Here is a 24,035-nt window from a genome sequence, read left to right on the forward strand (position 1 = left end):
CAATAAGGAAGTATACATATAGTAAAAACTATAACTACAACTACACCTAATACTACAACTAATGAAGTTGTATTCAATTGCTAAGAGTTAAGAACAGTACGCTCTCCTCATAAATTATTGTGTTATGCAGAGTACACAACTGGAAAAGTCTCCATCTCTGTGAGAGGGTTTATAGGATGTATTGGATTTATTAGATTTATGGGATTTATAACCTCTAATTAAGATAATTCAATTTAGTATCTGGGTATATCGAATGCCATAAACTTGATCTCACCAGAAAGGACTGTAAATTTCCTGATCTGATTGCCCAGGTTTTTTCTGCATTGAGATTAAACTCTACAGTTTTAAGAATATCTTCAATTTTGGGAATTATTTTAGATTTCCAATTTTCTGCTATCTTACACCTGGTAACCACAAAAATGTGATTAAAAATCAGTCTCTCCTTGGGAGGCAAGTCCATGGTCTTTATGTGGAGAAGGGCCATACTGGGAGGAATACACATCAAATTCACAGGTAATTTCCTAAGAAAAACCTCTATTTCCTTCCACAATCCTTGGATTTTAGGACATTCCCAAAAGATATGTTCCAAAGAACCTGCTTGTTTACAGTCTCTCCAACAAAGTGGAGTAACTTTGGTATCGAATTTGGCGATTTTTACTGGAGTGAGGTACCATCTCCATATCATTTTTAAGAGATTCTCATGATGAGACACACAGTGTGTGGAGTTTCTCAGCGATTTGACTGCTAGCTCCCATTCCTCTTGGTCTAAATCTAACTGTAAATATTCCTGCCATCTTGTCAACTGACACCTAGGAGGTTCTACTCTATCCGATAATAATGTCTTATAGAACACGGATAGTCCTTTTTGAAATATATTTTCTGGTAGTAAAAGTTTAGTAACTTGGGAGGGTAGGAGTAGTGGGGTTGAAGTATGGGTTTGTAAAAATTTCCGGATTTTGAAATATTTGTATTCTTCAGATTTAGGGATATTATATTGTTGGCTTAATTGTTCAAAAGATTTTAGTTCTGTATTTTGAAACAATTTATCTACTGTATCTAAGCCTAGGTCTATCCAATTACCTAAAGAGAGTTCTTTAATTACACTAGCTAACGTAGATAAGGGGACAGGTTGAGTGATAGCTAATGGATTGTTAGAGCTTGATTTAATTAGATCTTTCCATAATTTCAGGGTATTTGTTATCATCATATTGGGTATTGATCTGTAAGTTTTCCATATTAATTTGGTTTCTAATAGGTTTTTATATGAGGAGAAAATTGTTTGATTCTGTTCCAACTCTATCCAGTGTTTAGTTCCATCCTCCATCCAGATTACCCTAGACTGATCTAAAACTGTAGCTCTATAATAAAGCTCAATGTCAGGTACGCCAAAACCTAGGTTTGATGCATGTAGTGTAAGTATTCTATTGGAAAATCTTGGTGATTTATTCATTAAGACAAACTTATTGAGAAGTTTTTGTAGGGAAGTAAAGAATTTTTTGGGAACTTTTACTGGGAGATTTCTGAAGAGATACAATAGCTGGGGCAATACCATCATTTTGAAGGCAGCAGTCCTACCTAACCAAGAAAACTCGAGCTTGGAGAGAGCCTCTAGCTTGGTTTTGAGCCTGGAAATCCATGGCTCGTAATTTTCCTTGTATATCTGAGAGATTAGAGGAGTGACAGAAATTCCTAAGTATTTGATTGACTTTTCAGACCAAGAGTAAGGGGAAGACTTTTTGAGCGACTGGATTGTATCTAAGTCCAAATTACAGGGTAGAATCACTGTTTTATTTTTATTGAGTTTATAATAGGAGATTTTTGAAAAGTTATTTAATTCTGTTTCTAAATTTGGTAGTGATATTAAGGGATCTTGCAAATATAGTAAAATATCATCGGCATACATGCCTAGTTTTGTTTCTGCATCGCCAACTTGGATACCATGGATCAATTGATTGTTTCTAATCTTTTCTGCAAGAGGTTCAAGGGTAAGTATAAAAATTAAAGGGGAGAGTGGGCATCCCTGACGTGTTCCATTAGTAATATTGAAAGGAGAAGACAAAAAACCAGAGGACAATACCATTGCTGATGGCTGGGAGTAGAGTGCCATTATAGCCTTATACAGGTAACCAGTACAACCAAACTTTCCCAGTACCCTTGACAAATAGGTCCAGTTGACCCTGTCGAACGCCTTCTCCGCGTCCAAAGAGACAAGCAGAGAAGGCGTCCAACTGAGCTCAATCCTGTGTAAAAGAGCCAGCACCTTCCTTGTGGCATCATTAGTACCTCTTCCTTTCACAAACCCGACCTGATCAGAATGGACCAGTTGTGGAATTAAGGGGGCTAGTCTGTTAGCTATAACTTTAGCATAAATTTTTAAATCTGTATTTAAAAGAGATATGGGCCTGTAACTACTAGGGTCAGTTGGGTCTTTGTTTTCTTTGGGGATAGTAGTAATGATTGCAGATAGTGATTCTCTAGGAAAAGTTCCAAGGGTTGCTACTTCATTAAACATATCTGTCAATGGTTTAGAAAGAATATTCATAAATTTAATGTAGTAGTCATTTATAAAACCATCAACACCAGGGGCCTTGTCTCTCTTAAGTGTTTTTATTGCAATTTCTATTTCATGACGACTAAAGGGGATATTAATTTGTTTCTGTTCAAAGTGATCTAATGAGGGGAGATTTACACTTTCCAAGTACTGGTCAATTTCCTCACAAGTGGGTTCGTGAGTATCAGAGTGCTGCCTTAAATTATATAGGTCTTCATAGTATTTTGCCAAGGCATTAACAATTTCAGTAGGATGATGTGTAGTTACACCTGTGTGTGGATCTTTCATCTTAAAAATTCTCTGGACTATCCTGCGACCCTTTATCTTCTGAGCCATAACTTTCCCAGCTTTATTCCTGTCATTGTACCAGTTTTCTTTCAAAATTATGTGCCATTTATCATACTGCTGGAACAATATCTCTCTTAGTTCCTGTCTAAGCCCTTCTACTTGAGGAATTAATTCTGTTTTCTTTTTGTCATAAATTTCCTTTTCCAATACTTTAATCTCTTTTAAAAGTGAATTAGTTTTTTCTTTCCTTTTTCTTTTGAGAATAGAGCTCTGTTTAATGAATACTCCTCTCATATAGGCCTTATGGGCATTCCATAAAGTGGATCTAGAAGTTTCCTTCTTATCATTTAAATCAAAATAATTATTTAAATTTTCCTTAATCAGGGGGGCTAACTGTTCTGAATGTAGTATTGTTTTGTTCATCTTCCAAAGGTAGGTAGTAGAGGGAAGATCTTGGATTTGGAGTCTAATTTTGATGGGTGCATGGTCTGACCAAGTTCTTGTACCAATTTCTACACTTGTTAAAAGGGGTAATGTAAATTTATCTACAAGGCAATGATCAATTCTCGTATAGGATTTATGCACAGGAGAATAATAAGTAAAGTCCTTTTCCCCAGGGTGTAGACATCTCCATGCATCGTATAATTCGTATGTTAATAGGGTGGGTCGTATAACAGCCGGAGGACTCTTCCTTACTGAGGAGCAGTCAATGATGGGATCCACAACTGCATTCAAGTCTCCTATAATAATTTGATGTCCTTTTGAAAAATTTTCACTCTTTTTTATTTTTTTGTTCAGGAAACTGATTTGATTTCTATTAGGAGCATAAAGATTAACGATTGTATAGATTTGTGAGTTGATTTTTATAGAAATTATTACCGATCTCCCATCATTACTACTATATGAGTCTAATACTTCTATCCCAGAAGAGTCTCTGACTGCCACACATACACCGGCCTTTTTTTTTCTTATTAGCGTAGAGTGATAAATAGAAGAAAACTGGTACAATTTAAATTTAGCAGATCCTTCCTTATTTAAATGAGTCTCTTGGAGACAAACCAAATCAATACTATCTTCTTTAACTAACCTTTGTAGCATATATCTTTTCCTGTGAGAGTTGAGGCCTCTCACATTTAGAGACACAATATTAAGATTTTGAGACATGTAACAAAAACATTCTGATAAACCATATATTTGATATCACCTTTAGAACTCTGCAAAGGATTTCCTGGAGATTTTCAGCCACAATTATACCTAATGAAGAAAATCTATAATGTCCACAACTCTCAGCACTATTTAGGGAGAAAAAAATTAGTAAACAAGAAAATAAGAACAATATAAAAAGTGATATCATAACTTTTGACATCTCTAATCAGGTAAACTGAAACAGAACAAAAATAAAACGGTTAGTGACCAAATGAAAGGTCAGGGCCCTTAGGCCTCAGTTCACGGCTGTGAACTGCGAACAAGAACAATTCTCCTCAGCAAAATATTCCGGGGGAGAAAAGTTCAGAAGGGGGAGAAAGTTTGTGGTGTAGAAACACTTGAAGATTTAGTTCCTTCAAGAACCTCCTGATGCAGTAGAAGCTTTATTTTTCTCTTTGCCTTTGTCTTTATCTTCTGCTTCTTTTGCAGTGGACCACTCCATATTTGCACTTGAGCCTTTATCCTTGGGATTTATCGCCTGCATGTTCCACTGGGATAACAAGTCCAAGCCTTCCTTAGGTGTTTTGATCACTGAGACAGTGCCAGATCTGCGGATGATGAGCTTAGTGGGAAAGCCCCAATTATATGGGATTTTTTGATTTCTTAATGTGGCTGTCACAGATGCAAACTCACGCCTTGCTTGAAGAGTAACCTTTGACAAATCTGAAAACAGGGACAGGTCTTGATAGGGAGAGGGAAGTTTCTGTCCTCTCCTTGTTGCTGCAAGGAAAGCCTCCTTTACGTGATAAAAGTGCAGTCTTATTATCACATCCCTTGGAACTTTATCAGATAGGAAACTCGGTTTGGCCAGTCTGTGAGCCCTATCAATGATCAGTTCGATGTCAGGAGTATCAGGCAGTGTGGCTTTGAGGATCTTTGTAACATGTGCTTTCAGCCCATCCAGTGTAACAGATTCTGCAATGCCTCTTATCTTCACGTTGTTTCTACGATTTCTATCCTCAGAATCAGTCATTTTTTCTTTCAGCCATCTGACCTCCTCTATTAGCTCTTCATGGGCATCTATGAGCTCATTATGTCCTAGTGTCATAACAGAGATCTTGTTCTCAATCTTATTCATTCTTTCATTAGTATCTATGGCAAATTGGGCCACATGGTTAGACAGTAACTTAAAGTCAGCATGCATCATATCTCTGAATGCCATCATAAAATCCTTCATAACTGCTTGGGTCAGGGGCTCATTAGTTGCTGGGAGCTGCGCTATGGGGTCTGGGCTGCTCATTGGGGCTTGTATATTAGTGGTATGGCCTACCTGAGCCTCCTGTTCCTCCACATGCTGTCTGGGTTTCAGCGGGCTTCTGGACCTCAGAGGGTCTGGCATTGTGTCTCCAAATTCCCTGTGCTTCAACCCTGCGTGTCTGAGGTGCTGGAAACCATATTTTGGTGAAATAAACAATCCTTGTTGTTGTTGTAATGCAGGAGTTTGTGAGTGCTGATCCCTGTCACCATAGCAACCGTCATCTTGTGTTTCAGGGCTGTAGAGATCTAGGAGTTTTCTAGGCTTGAAAGTTGATTTTTTACCTCTAAAAACCTGATTTCTTTGCTCCATGATGTTCCTGAAGTGTTCCCCTGCTAAAATGCCGCTGTTTGGGGGTTCCTGAATCGCTTTAGGCTGCTTAAATTAGTGTTTCAGCACAGAGCTGTGGATTAGGCTTCCATACAGCTCTGTAGCCACGCCCCCTCCTCTATATATGAAGAATAAACACACTCAGAGCATCAATAAAGAGGCGAAATAGAAATATATTTATTTTTTTTTACCAAAAGTGTTCAACATCCACAGTTTTTACCTATAAACATCAATACCTACCTACACTGGTAAGTACTAGAAATATTTCAAATCTACAGAGCAGTTTTAGTAGAACATCAATCCTGGCACGCAGCTTATGTGCTTTTGTGGTCAGCCATTTGGGATGTGCCTTCCAGCAACAGTGTCACATGACCGCTTGGCAAATACCAAACAATATTATATAAAGGGTAAGGCAGCTATTAACCTGATGTATGTTATACAAGAATAAGTCCCAAGTGTATTGAACAATAATTAAAATATGCATGTTAAACCAAGCTAATTACATCAGCAGTGTATACTGAAAGCAAGTAATAAAAATATAATTCATTTAATTGAGATAGACACCCAAAGCCATTAAACATGAAAAATACCTTGGCTCTATTAACTGCATTCCCCAGGTGGTGGGGTACGTGTATTTAGACGTTACATTAGAAGTCTTCATTCTACTGGTGCCCATATCAAACACAGCGATGCCAAAAAAAAGGGTTGGACTGAATGTTAGGGTTGTCGCCTGTAGGATTTTCCATTCTTGCCTGGTCACACCAGCACTATATAATCTACTATTTATCTTCTCACACTCTTATGTCTTCTCCTTTAATATCATTTTTTCCATAGTTTTTGTCATACCTATTTCCCTTAGTCATACACACGATGCTTAGTTAGCCTAACTACCCTCACACCCTATATCAGGGATCCCCAACCTTTTTTACTCACACTCAGATTCAAAAAGTGTTGGGGAGCCACACAAGCATGAAAATTGTTGTCTGGGGATGCCAAATAAGGGCTGTGATTGGCTATATGGTAGCCCCATGTGGGCTGCTGGCCTTCAGTGGGCTCTTATTGGAGTAAAACTGTGTCTCTGTGCTTCCAAAACCTTTCTCCAAGACAGGGATTTAAAAATGAGCAGGGTGGTGAGCAAAATGTTGCTTATGAGCCACTGGTTGGGAATCACTGTCCTATATCATCACTCTACCACCCTTCCTGCAAACAACTCTACTTGGTCACATCATACCATATCAATTTATAGTCTAGCATCATTAGAGCAAGAAGCAATCAGCAAAACAAATATTATGCTGCTTTATAACCCCATAACCCTATAACCCATTATGTGTCTTTCATATCAGTCTGCTGCTGTCGAGTGGTTATGGTTTCTTGAAAATAACAGAAAATCTAAGTAAAATGTGAGAGTGAAGTTGCAGATAGGCAGTACAAACCATATGAAATGTAGGAGTCTTAGCAAGGAGCACAGATTTGATTCACTGTACTGGCAACACTGCCCTGATTGTAACAAGAGAAATAGGTCGCTATTCATTGGGAGAGCAGACAATGACATGTTACATTGAGTACCTCTAGCAAGGATCACACAACTATTTCTAATAATGAATTTCACACTCACAGAACTGATGGAACAGTGAAAATTACTTTTCGTGAAACTACAATCCATCTCTTGAGCGAAAGTATTCTGTAGGGTTCTTTTCCACCTTAATGTGCCAGCTGGCCTTCAAAAAATATACAGAAAACCCAGTCTCTTTTATGTGTGCATGAGTAGCTGTGATTCTTCCAATTCTGATCCCATGTGACTTTGTATAATTCAAGTCGTTTGTGATTGGTTGGCACATTAGCCTACACCCTCAGATAAGCTGTCTTCTGATTGTCTAGCAAATCACTCCAAGCCAATATGATTGAAACATCTTTGGATTTACTTAAAGTGTAACAAAGTAGTTCCCCATGTTTTGGTACAAGTTAGCCGGACCTAATTTTGTTTTACCACAGTGCTAGTCTCCTGGGCTGTCCAGCATGAAATGCAGCCCTACCAATGTCATTGCAGATGTCAGATAAGAGGCTCATAGTGATTGGCTAGATTGTATTGCAGCCCTGTCAATGCATATGAATGATGCCTATGGCTACTACTTTACAGTGTTTGCTGAGTTGCTAGCCATTGTTGCTTATTAAACTTTGCCTGCATGTTTCCCCAGGTGAGTCTGGTGATGCCATTGGAGAACAAAGCAGAGCACTTTAAGAGACTCTTTTCTGGCCCTCGACCATGGGTTCCCAACCTTTTTTATATGTGAGCAACATTTAAATATAAAAAAGTTGGGAGCAACACAAGCATGAAAAAGCTACCCAGGGGTGCCCAATAAGTGCTTTGATTTGCTATTTGGTAGCCCAGTATGAACTGGCAGACTACAGGAGGCTTTGTTTGGCAGTACACATGGTTTTTATGCCTCCAAAACTTGCTTTCAAGTCAGAAATCCCAAAATGAACACCTACTTTGAGGCCACTGGAAGCAGCATCAAAGGGATTGGTGAGCAACATGTTGTTTGTAACCCACTGGTTGGGGATCACTGCCCTAGACCAAGAATAAAAAGAATGATAATTTCCTTTTCTCTTAATTAACCTGTATTAATGAGAAATTTCAATATAGGTCCCAATGTTTTGGGGCCCTTAATTAAAATTGCTGTGGGGCCCAGTAACATCTAGTTGCACCACTGACTGTCTCCACAATGGGATCCCAAACTAATGGATATGAGGTTCTAACTGAAAGGATTTTTTAGGGAGCTTTGCTGCCCTAGGTACTCTTGACACAACAGTATTGTCACATTTATGCAATTAATTGTGCTATCAGGGGTTCCATGGCCAAATGTTGGGCCAAAATTGCTTGGGGCACTTGCTCCCAAAAGGTCTGAAAGCCACTGCTCTATAGTAAAAGAATGAATCATTACATCTAGGAAAAGTACTAAACTTTATATTTATTATAACAAAGCTTGGTTTTAGGGCACAACGATATGTGTGTGTCGGGGGGTGGGGAACGCTTGGCATGTACCTATTTTGTTTAGCTGTCCCTCGTTTGGCTCAGGCCCTTCTGTAACTCAAGGTGGTTAGGTTGTGATATGGGAGGGGCAGGTGTTAAGCAGGAGAGCAAGTGTGGGGGCTGGCCTAGGGAACCCTCCTTTAGTTGGCCCAGCACTGTAAGGTTCAGAGATAACTAGTCTGCACTAACTAACATTGTTGCTTCATCAAATGGATTTCACTCCTTCAAACTTACCCTACAAAAGTACCCTGTGCTATTTGTGCTCCATCAAAATCAACCTGCACCCTATAATCATTATTACGGTCTTTCACTATTCTAGAATCATCTGCTTCCAAAATATATATTCCTAGCAAAAAATGTAGAATTTACATTTAGGAAACAGAGGGTTGTGGTAATTGGTGGAAAACTGTCTCCACCCATAACAATGAGAGATTTTCAGTCTTCATTTGCCAGCCAAAGGGCCTCTCTACCTCACTCTAAAACATTGTTTCCCATGGCTGGTCCTGAAGGGGGGCCCAAAGCAGTATGGGGGGGTGTATTAGTAAGTGGTGAAATGGCAAAAACTACCAATGCTGCCTTCGCAATCCCTTTAAGACTAATAGCAGATGAGATAGTTTCTGCCATGCCAGGATACTTGATACCACATTGGAGAGTAGGTTTGCCACCGGTTTTGACCCAGACGTCCCGGTTTTCAGAAGGTCTGTCAAAACTGCCTGCTCGGTTTTCAAAATTAGGAAAACAGGGCAGGGCTTTCCTAGACTGACATGATCACTACATCATAGCCCCACCTTGTGACATCACAGTCACCACCCCATGATGTCACCATCCTGCCCCCTGTGATGTTATTGGCCTTCCCCTGCCCAGAGTTAGCAGCGGGGAACCCTATTGGAGAGGCGAGTGCAGGTTATACTGATGTACAAGCAGACACATACAACAGTACAACTACTAATAAGCTAGGTTTACTCCAGGATTTGTTTGCCTTTTAATGACTGATAGCAAAGATCTACAGCGAAATTCTATACAGTGCAAAAATCTTTTGTGGCTCATCTAAAATGTTCCTACAAGCGCCAAAGATAAAGCAAATTCTGTCCCTTTCCTCAGAAACACAAATCATATTTAATATTTCATCAACTATTTTTTTTAATTGTTATTTTCATGAGAAAATACATATCACATAAATGCGAACTCTAAGGAAAATATATTTTGCACTTACAAAAGGCCCAGATATATATATATAAAGATACAAAAGCGGTTATAACCACAGTCTGTTAGTGAGTAAAATTCATTTTTCAACCTGGTTCATGAGCACAAGGATCATGGAGCACTGAAAGGCGCCACCTGCTGGGCATCTGCTGTAACTAAAAACATACATTTTGCTTTATTTGCTATAAAATATATAGTCATTCCTAATATTCTATTGTGATAATATAGTACGTACTTGTAGAGTAGAGTTGCTAAAACATGGATGTCTCACTTGGTTCATAGGTATTCAAATAGATTCTTGGAATTGTCATCAAAAATACCTGACAATAGTGGAAAATGGCCTTCTGTGTTAAATATTGCACTTTGTCCCCCCTGCATCTGGATTAGTATCATACAACATACATAAAGAATAATATTTCCCCTTTCAGTGTATACCCCGATAGAGTGATACAGTAAGGCTCATTGTAAGGCAACACTGGGCTAATTGGCAGTAACTTATAGCAACCAGTCAGCTACAGGTAGAACAATAAATACTACAATTTTATTGGTTGCCATGAGTTACTGCCCACAGGCAAACGTGCCCAGTGTTGATAAATTACCCCCAGTATGGAATAACTGCCAAATTAAAGGAATGTAGGGTACATAAAGTAGTGTGATGTTCAGTCCCATGTCTCCAACACCCCAAAGGCCATTGGCTGTACCACTTGGCTGTGCTCTCCAATAAAAAGAGAGATTTCTTATCACAAGGAGGTTCCTGACAAGGAGTGAGATAGCAGTCACATGAAACCAGTAGACTTGGTAGCTGATGATGATGATGATGATGATGACTGGCAATATCAGTTTAGGAATTCATTCGATAAGCTCCTTCCGTACCTAGCAGATTTAAACTTCAGTTCATGATAACATTGCACGAAGCTGTGGTAGATGAATGTTATAGGCAACGCCAGTAAAACAATACCACTGACCACACACACTCCCCCCAGTATTCTCCCAGGGACGGAGATAGGGTACATGTCACCGTAGCCAACTGTGGTCATGGAAATGATCACCCACCAGCAGGCCGCGGGGATACTGGAATAATCCTCGTTCTTTGCCTCAAGGTCCAAGCCATGTTCGAGGAGCTGGGAAAGGGCACCAAAGATGGCCATGGCAACACAAATGAAGACCAGCAGCATGACCATCTCCCTGTAACAACGTTTCAAGGTCAAGCCGAGGGTCTGAAGGCCAATAAAGTGCCTCGCTAGCTTAATGACCCAGAATATTCTCATCATTCTCAGAACTCTCAGGGTGACCCCGGCTCTCTGCAGCTGTGGATTCTCCCCTGTAAAGACAGTCATGAGCACGGAGACATAATAAGGCGTTATGGCCAACAAGTCAATGATGTTCAAGGGTCTTTTCACAAATTCACACTTATCCTTGGAGACAATGAACCTCACTATGCATTCGGCGGTGAACCACCCTATACAGATTGCTTCGATTATCCTGTCAAAAGAAAACATAAGGTTATCTTGTGGGAACATCTATAGTAAAGTCCTAATAACAGATACTGGCCATGTATTTGCTAATTGGCTCTGTGATAATGTCAATGTGTGTGTTCATCTACCTGAATATGGAAGGTATATGGCAGGTATATGGCTTTTAATGAGAGTGTCTCGTCAGAAGGGATCCAATCAGTGGAATGAGTTATCCACTGTTAGTCACAACTTTATTTTAAAAATGATTAAAGGGAAACTCCACCCAAACACAACTTAAGCTTTTTGAAAGTAAGCATAATTTCAAGCAACTTTGCAATATACATCAATTTAAAAATATGCAGCCTTTTCATGATTTATAATGTAATAATATGGTTAGGAACAGTTCCCTAAGCCCCGCCCCCTGTTCCCCTGCTGATCTGGCTGGCTACTTGGAGACTCAAATAAAATGTAACAGTAGTTGCCTGTCCTCAGTCTGCCTTCAGCCTGCATCCTCCCAATCCCACAATTCCCTGCACACATGATGTCAATAAGGAAAGGAACATCACAGTGCAATGCATTGTGGGTTATGTAGTTCCTGCATGCTGTCTGTAAGCTGTGGGGAAGTTGTTACAATTTATAACATCAGTGTCTTAGTCCCTCCTCCCCTGCCAGGATTTCAAAAGACGCTGAAAGAGAAGAACTGTTTTGGAGCTGGATTTCAGCAAATAAAAATGATATTTATTCATAGTTTTTGAAGGAACAGGTTACAGTAATAGGTATATTAGGGGTTTCTCTGTTGTGGGGGGCTGTTTAACAAATTTTGGTTTGGAAGCCAGAGTTCCCCTTTTAGATCAACAATGTGGCTGGAGTGATTCACAGGGCTCATTTACTAAAAGAATGCAAAGTGCAAACAAATCATTTTCTCTAACTGTAAGGGGCACGTACAAGGACACATAAGACATGGATGATACTTTCATGCCCTTCAGTTGCATGACATTCAAATGGCAAAACATCAAGTGTCTAGAGGTGCAGCATGAAAGGAATTCCTATTGTGCCAGATACAGGCATAGATAGTGTAGGACTGGCCCACCAGGATACCAGGAAAATACCCGGTGGGCCCAGGTGTCAGTGGGCCCTCCTGTTCCTGACCATTTGGCCTATTTCATGGTCATTCCTTATTTTTGAATGGAAAGAAAAAAGAGAAATAGATGGAAGAATAGATGCTAGCATGTAAATAAAAGAGACTAGGAGAATAAAGAGGTTGGGTGAGGAAAGGAGGAAAAATAGTTTGGCAAGTGGGCCTAGGGTCTAAGGTTTTCTGGTGGGGGCCCTGGGGTCCCAGTCCGACACTGGATATTCACATAGTATGGGAACAGCAGTGGGTGCATGTATGAAGAGGGGAAGCCAACACTTGGCATGGATAATACTTTCATCCTCTTCCAGTAGGTACAGCATTAAATTAAAGGGGACCTGTCACCCAGTATGTGTTCTGATTTCAGTACAATCTCCAGCAATATACATCCCAGTAATCTGCTTCCCTTCACCCCAAGGTGTGAGCTGCAGCCAGCATCTCAGTCATCTAGATTGTAAGCTCTACGGGGCAGGGACCTCCATCCTCTTGTGTCTTTGGCTCTTACCCTCCCATATAGATTGTAAGCTCTACGGGGCAGGGACCTCCATCCTCTTGTGCCTTTGGCTCTTACCCTCCCATATAGATTGTAAGCTCTACGGGGCAGGGACCTCCATCCTCTTGTGTCTTTGACTTAACTTATTGCAATTGTATCTTTTATTTATTTGTATTTATTGTTATACTGTGTATTTATCTATTATTTTAATACCCCCTGTTTATATTAATGTATTCTACTGTACAGCGCTGCGTACATAAGTAGCGCTTTATAAATAAAGATATACATACATACAATAGGATACATCCCATATTAGCTCTCTGGTTTAAAGGACACGTCTTACAGAGTAGGTTAAATGGGCAGTAATAACAAAATGACCCAGCAGTTATGCCCCAAGAATAGAATGGGAGCCTGAGCAGCTTGCTAGATAGACTTTACAGCAGTGATAGGACTAAGGTTTGTCTTTGAAGTGTTGTTATTTACTGGGGGTGTTTATTGGCCTTGCTATGATCTTCTCTAATATTTTCCCATTATTTCAATGTTTATATAAAACTAACACGACTGGTGATTGGTTGCTGTACATTTACACGAGCACTTACTAGGGCTTATAATATACAGTATATATAATATTATAATAGGAGCCCTATATATATTTTATAAGGTCCACACTTTTAGGGAATGTAAGAAATTGTGCAACGTTTGCCCAAGTCTAATTACCCACTGCAACCAACCAGATGCTAGCTTTCAAAAAAAGTGACTTGTAAATGATACCTGCTGATTGGTTGCTGTAGGCGTCTAGACATGTACCAAACTTTGCACTTTCCATTACATAAACCCCTTAGACTTTGCAAGCCGTGTCCAAATATGTTTGGAGCAGGGAGAGTCTATTTAAAGCATGAACCATGTGTCCCTACACTTTCATATAAAGCCTAGAATTTCCATCGGGTGATAATTCAATATGCACATGAAGGTATATAATAAGCGCTAGTTGTGTATGCAGAGTGCAATGCAATGGTTACAGCAATATGAGACTATAAAGATGTTAAGGGTTAAAATGGACTGTTGAAAGGGTTAAAATAACTGGGGAGAAATAGATTAATGCTGGTAGGTTGGATGTAAAAAATTACTGTGCAGCACAACCCTTACTACCCTTTGTGGTAACACAAAGGATTAGGGAGAGAAAGGGGTTAAAGTGATCCCGACACATGCTGGGAGCCCCCTCTTCCCCCCCCCACACACTTCATACATCATCTCCCCGGAGACAATCAGCTGTGCAAAACCACCCCAGGGGCACCTGTCAGGGGTATTTTGCCCTCTCTCCCTTCCTAAATAAAACAAAAAGCTTAAAATACATGAAAGGGCTTCAGAAAAGGGGTATTCCATCTGGAGCAGACAGTTCAGCTGAACCGTATACAGTAAAGGGCAAATCCTGTAACTGCTGGGGGGCCCCGGGAGGTATAGGAGGTTACGGGAGGCACTGACTGATACGCAGTAAAAAAGACTTCTTTTAGTATAGGGGGCTCAAAGGGCACAAGGGGCTACGTTTTTAAATAGACCAGATGTCTTCTGATACATTGTTTCAGTAGTCAGAACCAGCAGTGCATAGAATAGCAAGGGACAGGCAGATACTGCTTTTAATTGTTACTGATTGGAAATTACTTTTTCTTTCATTTGTCAAAGATCTATTTCAGTATCTGTTTCCACTTTACCTACACACAAACGCTGTGATTCCTGACCGGTCGGATACTGAGGGAGACAAACTACTTAGCAGTAAAGCGCGGAGCAGACAGAACGAGGTTGATAAATAGTGGTGTTTGTGTGCCTGTAGAGGGGTGCTGCTTGGGGTACATAATGTGCCAAATACATAACTGAATGGATCAAAGTAGAAAGACATGTGGGACTGAATTCTGTAAATGCTAATATATATATATAATACACTGGTTCCTAAGCAGTGCAGGTCCCATTAATAACTTAGCACTAGGGTATAAATCCGAGACTCCATTACTGAAATGATTTAGCGCTGGGTATCCCTGCCAGTAGTGCCTTATAGACAAGTGTTACAGGCATGGACACATTCTTATACACAGTACATACATTTATACACGCATACAGCATACATGTATACAGCCATTCATTTAGACACATACATATTCTTATAATGTCTACATACATACTATACTAAGATTCCTTCCCTTGTCCAAAGTCCTTAACCTTGTATGGTATAACTGTACTTTTATATTTTATTCCACTCTGTTATTGTATTGATTGTGCAGAGCTGTGTATACCAGTACTTTTATATAAATAAATACATACCTTCATTCTTAAACAGCATAGGGACATTCATTCACTCATACAAACAACATATATTCTTATACACAAACACACATTCATTAATACTTGATCATTTGGGGGTATTTGTTGTAGAATACGAATATACTGTCCCATAACAGAACCATGAGTATCACTCTGCAGATACCTACACGTTGCTATAACTCCCAATACAACTTGTTGCCCTCCACTACCCCTTGGTGTTGCTCCCAATGGCCTCAAAGCAGATCCCCATTCCTGGCATAGAGGGGAGTCTTGGAGGCACATGGGGCTAAGTTACAGCCAATCCTACCCCTTATTAAGCAACTGTGGAACTTGTATTACAATTGTATGCTTCTTTAGTATATAAGATTGGTGACCTCTGCTCTAAATCAGCTAGTGGTGGGCTGTTGAGAAACTACAACTCCCAGAATCCCATTTAGAGGACCACAGGCTTGGTATTGATGCCCTATATCAGAGATGCTCAACCAGGCAGCCCCAGCTCTCCATGGACTACAGATCCTTGCACAACACTGTTGCAATTGCAGTTGAATTATACTTTAATATACATGTGTGATGTCAAAGTGGTGATATAATATTGATCATATTGTACCCTTAGGGCCCCATAACTAAGATATTAACTATTATATATTCAGGGAATGGAGCAACAGATAGAACTTCCCAAAAGCTACATGGGCCACATTGCCTTCAGTTGTTAACTGTTTAACTGCTACAAACAGGTACAAAAGCAGAGCACCTCCCTCCCTACTAGAAGCCAGAGGACAGAACATCTCAGTGACCAAGACAGACGGACACGGATAGAAGTTAGAATGACAGCTCATACCCCGAAGGTTCCCACAGACTGGCTGTATACCTGTGCTCCTCTGCACTGTGATTCTGTGCGGTCTTCCAGTCGGGCAGGGTACTGGCACACAGGACCACCATGGACACGATCACGAAGATGATGGAAATCACAGCCAGTATCTGAGCTGCTAGGGAGGAGGTGGGCTCCTCAAAAGTAATCCTCATGCGCTCCTTCCACTTCTTATCACTGGGTCCCTGCTGCTGCTGCTGCTGCTGCTCATCCTTCAGGTTGCAACTCTCGTCTGGCTTGCTCTCATCCGACATGTAAGTGTAGGTGTCCGACATGCGCTCATCCAGGCGCCGCTGGCAGCAGTACTCCAGCTGGGAACGTTCTAAGCCCCAGTAAATCATCTCGTTGTAGAAGGAGAGTTCGCACATCTGCGGCACAAATCGCAGCTTCCCATACTTCACGTACATCATGATGAAGCCGAACGCCTCTGAGTGTCTGTCAAAGAAATACTCGTTCCTCTCCTGGTCGTAGTCGTCGCAAACCTCCAGCACGTCCTGCTCCGAAGAGCAGCCATGCAGCCTGCTGACCCTGCGAAGGGGGAAATCCTTAATCACTTCTTGGGAGAAAGAATACCTGGCGCCCCCGACGTTCAGTGTGAAGGAATCCCTGGGGAAGTTCATAGCTGGGTCCGGTCGCTGTCCTTCAGCACCACCAGTGGCACCCCTGGATATTAAGCCAGGAGAGGTTTCACCTTAAAGTTTGACAACCTTCCATAGCTTGATTATAACAGAAAGAACCTTGGGAACTTTCCCCTAAAGTTTTACATTCCTTCCTTCCATTATCAAAATCTTCCCCCCAAATTCCACCTTTAAATTTGATACCTTTTCCATTACCCCCTCTTGAGTTACACCCCTTCTTTTAATGTAAACTAAGCAGCTAGAGGGGCTTCCACCTTAAATTTGGTACACCTTCCTCCACCTCCCAAGCTCCAGCAGTTTCCCTACCCAAAATGAAGGGGAAGCTTAATGTTTTAGACCCTCTTTCATCCCTCTTCTCCAGCAACACCCCTGCCCAAATGTTAAAAAAGGTTTTCCCTTTAAATTGTTAACCCCTTCCATCTCCAAACTCCAGCAAAATCCCATCCCCAGACAGATCCACAGAGAGGCACCCCGAGCAGAGCATGGCTGTTGTTCAAAAGGAGAAAGTCCAGGCAAAATCCAGGTCCTGCCAGGTTGGGTAGGGTCACCCTAAATTTCTGCCTCCAGCAGCACCTTCTTCTTTATTTCACCCCAGAAGCTCAATTGTCCCAAGTCTGCACCCAATCAGATGCATGGATCCTGCACCTAAAACTCCTGCTACTTCCCATATCCAAGGGGAACTCCTATGATTATCGGCTGGAGATACATGGGGAGACCTCTCCTCTCTTTCAACTCCACCGCCCATTCTGGTGTCTGCTGAAATTTACTCCATAGGTGGAACTGTCAGGGGGAGGCGGTAGAGGCAGGGGAGGGAGGGGAGCAGAGAAGGGAGGTGGGGAGGGAGTCTGGTAGCCGAGAAACCTCAGAGGTGCTTTCCTAGGGAGCACTTAGTGTTGTTTCTGACTTTTAATTGATACACCAAGCCAGCTGCAAAGTATTGTGTAACATTCAGTAGTCACACATGGCAACTAACTAGGGAACAGAGTGCAGCCTTTCCTGGCTCAATGAGAGAGACAAGAACAGAGGAAAATCAGCGTTTTGGGTACAGTTTTACCTTTGAGAGTTGTAGTTCAACAACAGCTGAAGGAGTATAGGTCAGAGTCCACCTTCCCCCAGGGTCTAACAGCAATAAATACAGAGCCTGTATGATTAGGACACCTCGCATTGGTGGGTCTCACTAGAACCGACAGTGTCCCCAGAGCCGCAGCTTAATCTGCTCTGTCTAAATGTGCAGCTTGCGCCGTGCTGCCCCTTAAAGGAACAGTACCACCAATAGGCAGGGTTTCTATTCTGTACGTGTAAAATAATAAGCAGAAGTCCTGTTATTTCCTATTCCCACATGTTTGCTCTCTGTGTTTCCATTCAGCAGCTCAGTTGTGTTTGGGCAAGTTTAACTGCTTCCTATACAGCACCCCCTGCTTTCTCTGTTGTGTTTAATGTTGGTAAATAGAATAAATATTCATGGGTTTGGGCACTATGAAAGAAGAGGGTCTTGTTAAACAGAAATATCCCACTCTCTAGAAATGATACTGACTGTTTGCAAGTGGTAATGTTGTAAATGTATGATGGGTATTTTCATTTAAATAACCCATTTACCCTGCTAAAACATTATAGAATTTTAAAATAGGGGGTCAGTATCTTTTTAAATCCAAGTGAAATATTTTTAATTTCCTGACAGTTTATCCACTAGAGGGCTGCACTGAAGCTTAACTGATAAATCAGTATGGCAACCTGAACATTTCTCTGCAGACAAATAAGGCTCCCTGTTTGGAATAACCTTTGTCAATATGTTTTACTGAAACTCAGTAGGAAAAGAAAGGAAATATACAATTAAAGCAATTGCTTTCTAAATAGCTGTGCAAAGTAAACTTTAAAGAGGACATTCACCCTCCTTTTGTAACATTAAGGAAATGGTCTTTTGAGCACTTTCTCAGTTACATTCATTATTTTTACAAAATCACAGCCCCCCCCCCCCCCCACTAGCAGCCAGAGGACAGAACATCTCAGTGACCAAGACAGACGGACACGGATAGAAGTTAGAATGACAGCTCATACCCCGAAGGTTCCCACAGACTGGCTGTATACCTGTGCTCCTCTACACTGTGATTCTGTGCGGTCTTCCAGTCAGGCAGGGTACTGGCACACAGGACCACCATGGACACGATCACGAAGATGATGGAAATCACAGCCAGTATCTGAGCTGCTAGGGAGGAGGTGGGCTCCTCAAAAGTAATCCTCATGCGCTCCTTCCACTTCTTATCACTGGGTCCCTGCTGCTGCTGCTGCTGCTGCTCATCCTTCAGGTTGCAACTCTCGTCTGGCTTGCTCTCATCCGACATGTAAGTGTAGGTGTCCGACATGCGCTCATCCAGGCGCCGCTGGCAGCAGTACTCCAGCTGGGAACGTTCTAAGCCCCAGTAAATCATCTCGTTGTAGAAGGAGAGTTCACACATCTGCGGCACAAATCGCAGTTTCCCATACTTCACGTACATCATGATGAAGCCGAACGCCTCTGAGTGTCTGTCAAAGAAATACTCGTTCCTCTCCTGGTCGTAGTCGTCGCAAACCTCCAGCACGTCCTGCTCCGAAGAGCAGCCATGCAGCCTGCTGACCCTGCGAAGGGGGAAATCCTTAATCACCTCTTGGGAGAAAGAGTACCTGGCGCCCCCGACGTTCAGTATGAAGGAATCCCTGGGGAAGTTCATAGCTGGGTCCGGTCGCTGTCCTTCAGCACCACCAGTGGCACCCCTGGATATTAAGCCCCAGGAGAGGTTTCACCTTAAAGTTTGACAACCTTCCATAGCTTGATTATAGCAGAAAGAACCTTGGGAACTTTCCCCTAAAGTTTTACATTCCTTCCTTCCATTATCTGAACCTTCCCCCCAAATTCCACCTTTAAATGTTTTCCATTACCCCCTCTTGAGTTACACCCCTTCTCTTAATGTAAACTAAGCAGCTACAGAGGCTTCCACCTTAAATTTGGCACACCTTCCTCCACCTCCCAAGCTCCAGCAGTTTCCCTACCCAAAATGAAGGGGAAGCTTAATGTTTTAGACCCTCTTCCATCCCTCTTCTCCAGCAACACCCCTGCCCAAATGTTACAAAAAGAAGGTTTTCCCTTTAAATTGTTAACCCCTTCCATACCCAAACTCCAGCAATATTCCATCCCCAGACAGATCCACAGAGAGGCACCCCGAGCAGAGCATTGCTGGTGTTCAAAAGGAGTAATAAAAAGAGTCCAGGCAAAATCCAGGTCCTGCCAGGTTGGGTAGGGCCACCCTTAATCTCTGCCTCCAGCAGCACCTTCTTCTTTATTGCACCCAGAAGCTCAAATGTCTCAAGTCTGCAGCCAATCAGATGCATGGATCCTGCACCTAAAACTCCTGCTACTTCCCATATCCAAGGGGAACTCCTATGATTATCGGCCGGAGATACATGGGGAGATCTCTCCTCTCTTTCAACTCCACCGCCCATTCTGGTGTCTGCTGAAATTTACTCCATAGGTGGAACTGTCAGGGGGAGGCGGTAGAGGCAGGGGAGGGAGGGGAGTAGACAAGGAAAGTGGGGAGGGAGTCGAGAACCTCAGAGGTGCTTTCCTAGGGAGCACTTAGTGTTGTTTCTGACTTTTAATTGATACACCAAGCCAGCTGCAAAGTATTGTGTAACATTCAGTAGTCACACATGGCAACTAACTAGGGAACAGAGTGCAGCCTTTCCTGGCTCAATGAGAGAGACAAAACACCCCCAGCCTTCTCTCCTGCATTCAGTTGCAGTGAATATCATAAATACTCATGACTTTGGACACTACAAAACAACAGGGTTTTTTTAAAATAATAATTTATATATTAAAGAAATATCTCACTCTTTACATGGGTATCAGTATGATTTAAAGACAATTGAACATTTTTTTTCCAGTTTTGTGACCGTTTGTCCATTAGAGCGCTGCTCTGGAGCTTCTGTAACTGTCAGCTCGATCAGTATGGCAGCTGCCGCACAAATGAACATATCTATGCAGATACATACAGCCCCTTTTTGGAAAAACCTATGTTTAAATCATTGTAAAATTGCTTATTGTGGTCTCATTACTTTCATAATTACATTTTGTTTTCACAGTTTATATATAAGATATTAGTAAACACTGATATATATATATATATACACACACATATATATACTGTATATCATTATATATGTGTGTGTGTATATCAGTGAAACAACAGCGCCACTTGCTGTTCCTTTGAGCTTAAATGACACAGTAGGCAGAAAATTAAGTGACAGATAAAAGGCAAGTCTTGTGATGTTGCTGTGCTCAGAAAATAAAGGCAGCGAGCAGAGAAGAGTCATTTCTACGCAGAGCAACATCACAAGACTTCATTTTCTCCTGACTCTACCCAACTGGGGTGGAATGAACAGTAGGGGCAAACAACCAATATTTTAAAAACTAGAAAAATGTAAATTGTTAGCAGAGTACTCTAAACATTTCCTTTAAAACAAAATAGTGCTATTGAAATTATTGGTATTAATAGAACTTTTCCTTTATAAAAGACAGATAATACCATGTGGTACCCCAGTGCCCCCTTCTGTTCTGTCGGGGCTCAGGCAGGACAGAATTTCAGAGGTTTAGGTTTCTGATGCAGGAAGCTTCTCCTGATGCTTCAGTCTGAGCAAAAGAACTGAGCAAAGAAGCATTAGGAGACACTTCCTGCATCAGTAACTTAAGTTTTCAAGAAATCTGATGACCCTACGGTAGAAACAACAGGTGAAAAAGAGAGACAAGAAGAGAGGCCATAATCCCCCATTCTCGTATATATACAAAAATGCCTTTTTATGGCTCCTGTACCAAACATACTGCCCAACTGCCATTCACAGGAAATCTATTTGATATGTATGATTTGATGCTGGCTGTGATTGGAAGCTACCTGGAAAATTGGCTTTCTACTTAGCCTACATTACCCATAAGCCATGGTATATGATATAAACCCACATATTTATATATATATATATATATATATATATATATATATATTTATAATGTCAAAGCAAGGTTAGATGTGTTTTTGTTTTCTACCATACCTAAAGTCATTGCTAGGGGATGTCTTGTTGGTTATTGTTTGTCCCAATCTGCTGCTTCATAGGCAAATAGGGCATAGTTATAAGCCTGGGTGCGACAGTTGCAACTGGTGATCCCTTCGTTGGCTTAGTGGTAGAGCAGGGGACTGGAAAGGTTAGCGATGAGTGGATTCCCCCCCCCCCCCGGGCGGAGCAAAAGTAATGCCACCCAGGCCAATGATGCTTGATGCCAATGTTATTAATAGGGAGAAGAGATAAAAATATAGGAAGGCTGGTATTCTTTTCCAGAAAAGTTGGCAGCCCTAGTCCTTACACGTGTGTTTGTATCTGCGCTTGCCCTGTGCTGGTACGCCTACTGCATGCATGTTGCAGGGCTGCATTGATTGTATGGAAATTAAATTGCTATCAGGGCAGCATTTCTAGGTTTTCTAGACTTGTCCCTGAATTTTCAAGAAATCTGGTGACCCTACAGTAGTAGCAACAGGCGGAAAAAGAGAAACCAATACAGAAGCTCTAATCTCCTAACCCAGTGCTGTCCAACTGGCGGGCCCGGTCCTTTATGACTAAATAAGACTTAGCTACACTTAGCTATGTTTACACAAACAGTACACAAATGCACATTATAATGACATACTTACCATACCCTTTTTCATTTCCTGATTTAAAGGTCCTACATAAGGCAAGGTGTAAATGGGGTGGTTAGTAGCAACAAATCTGCTGAAAAAGCAAATGCTGAATGTGAAATGGACACAAATAGACTCAGCAAACTGCAGGTCAATATGTGGCATGTGACACGGAGGGACAAATTGTATTAGTACCGGCTACATTTATTCCCATGGGATTCCTCATATGCCACTTGCGGTGTGACCGCTATTCAGAAATATTATCTCTATAGCCCCAGCCTAGCAATAGCCTAGCAGCGCTCCATCATAAATCCCAGTTTGTCCTAATCAAGGCCACAATAATAATGCTAGAGTACTAGTGGAAACAATATGGGGATTATCTCTGGCAGGCTCTATTGTTAGGTGTGAAGGACACTCGGCACAGCTCTGCTACTTTATATCTGCTTGTTCATAAATGACTTTACACTCTGCATTGTTCTCTGATATTTATGTTGTAAATAAAGTTATTTATTCAGAACGCTAAGGGGCATGTAACAGCCCAGGAGGTGGCTTACACTTTTATTTTAAAGCAGGGGGAAAGATTCATTGTTTGACATGCGTGATGTCACTAAGCACTGATTATAAGTAATGACATTACTATGTACTGATTATAACTAATGATATCACTAAGCACCCACCAAAAGTAATTACATCACTAATCACTGATTATTAATAATAACATCACTAAGCATGATTATAATAAGTAACATTGGTAAGCACCGATTATAAGTGATGAGATCACTAATCACTGACTATAAGTAATGACATCACTAAGCACTGATTATAAATAATGACATCACAAAGCAGGACAATAATTAATCATTCTGGTAAGCACTGATTATAATTGATGAGATCACTAGCACTGACTATAAGTAATTACATCACTAAGCACTGACTATGTATGTATGTATATCTTTATTTATAAAGCGCTACTTATGTACGCAGCGCTGTACAGTAGAATTCATTAATACAGACAGGGGGGTTAAAGATAATGGATAAATACAAAGTACAACAATAAATACAAATAAATACAAGGTACAGTTGCAATAAGAGTCAGAAACACAAGATGAAGGAGGTCCCTGCCCCGTAGAGCTTACAATCTATAAGTTATTACATCACTAAGCACTGACTATAAGTTATTACATCACTAAGCACTGATTATAAATAATGACATCACAAAGCAGGACTATAATTAATCATTCTGGTAAGCACTGATTATAAGTGATGAGATCACTAGCACTTACTATAAGTAATTACATCACTAAGCACTGACTATAAGTTATTACATCACTAAGCACTGACTATAAGTTATTACATCACTAAGCACTGATTATAAATAATGACATCACTAAGCAGGACTATAATTAATCATACTGGTAAGCACTAATTATAAGTGATGAGATCACTAGCACTGACTATAAGTAATTACATCACTAAGCACTGACTATAAGTAATTACATCACTAAGCACTTACTATAAGTTATTACATCACTAAGCACTGATTATAAATAATGACATCACTAAGCAGGACTATAATTAAT

General features: G+C 41.0%; 1 protein-coding gene across 3 annotated transcripts; it reads right to left on the reverse strand.

Annotated features, from left to right (window-relative positions):
- Positions 1–9,776: 9,776 nt before the first annotated feature.
- kcng3 (potassium channel, voltage gated modifier subfamily G, member 3) lies at positions 9,777–20,288 on the reverse strand. Of its 3 annotated transcripts, none has more exons than XM_004914758.4 (2): positions 18,818–20,288; positions 9,777–11,346 (listed from the first exon to the last, which is right to left on the reverse strand). In XM_004914758.4, exons 1-2 carry the CDS (start codon positions 19,465–19,467, stop codon positions 10,701–10,703), a joined length of 1,296 nt encoding a protein of 431 aa, XP_004914815.2. In that variant the 5' UTR covers positions 19,468–20,288; the 3' UTR covers positions 9,777–10,700. The 3 variants fall into 3 exon arrangements, with proteins under 3 accessions (XP_004914815.2, XP_004914816.1, XP_002932441.1); XM_004914759.4 differs by lacking the exon at positions 18,818–20,288 and adding an exon at positions 16,125–18,727; XM_002932395.5 differs by lacking the exon at positions 18,818–20,288 and adding an exon at positions 16,095–18,727.
- Positions 20,289–24,035: the final 3,747 nt, after the last annotated feature.

Source organism: Xenopus tropicalis, chromosome 5 (genome assembly GCF_000004195.4).
Source record: "Xenopus tropicalis strain Nigerian chromosome 5, UCB_Xtro_10.0, whole genome shotgun sequence".
Classification (NCBI taxonomy): Eukaryota; Metazoa; Chordata; class Amphibia; order Anura; family Pipidae; genus Xenopus; species Xenopus tropicalis.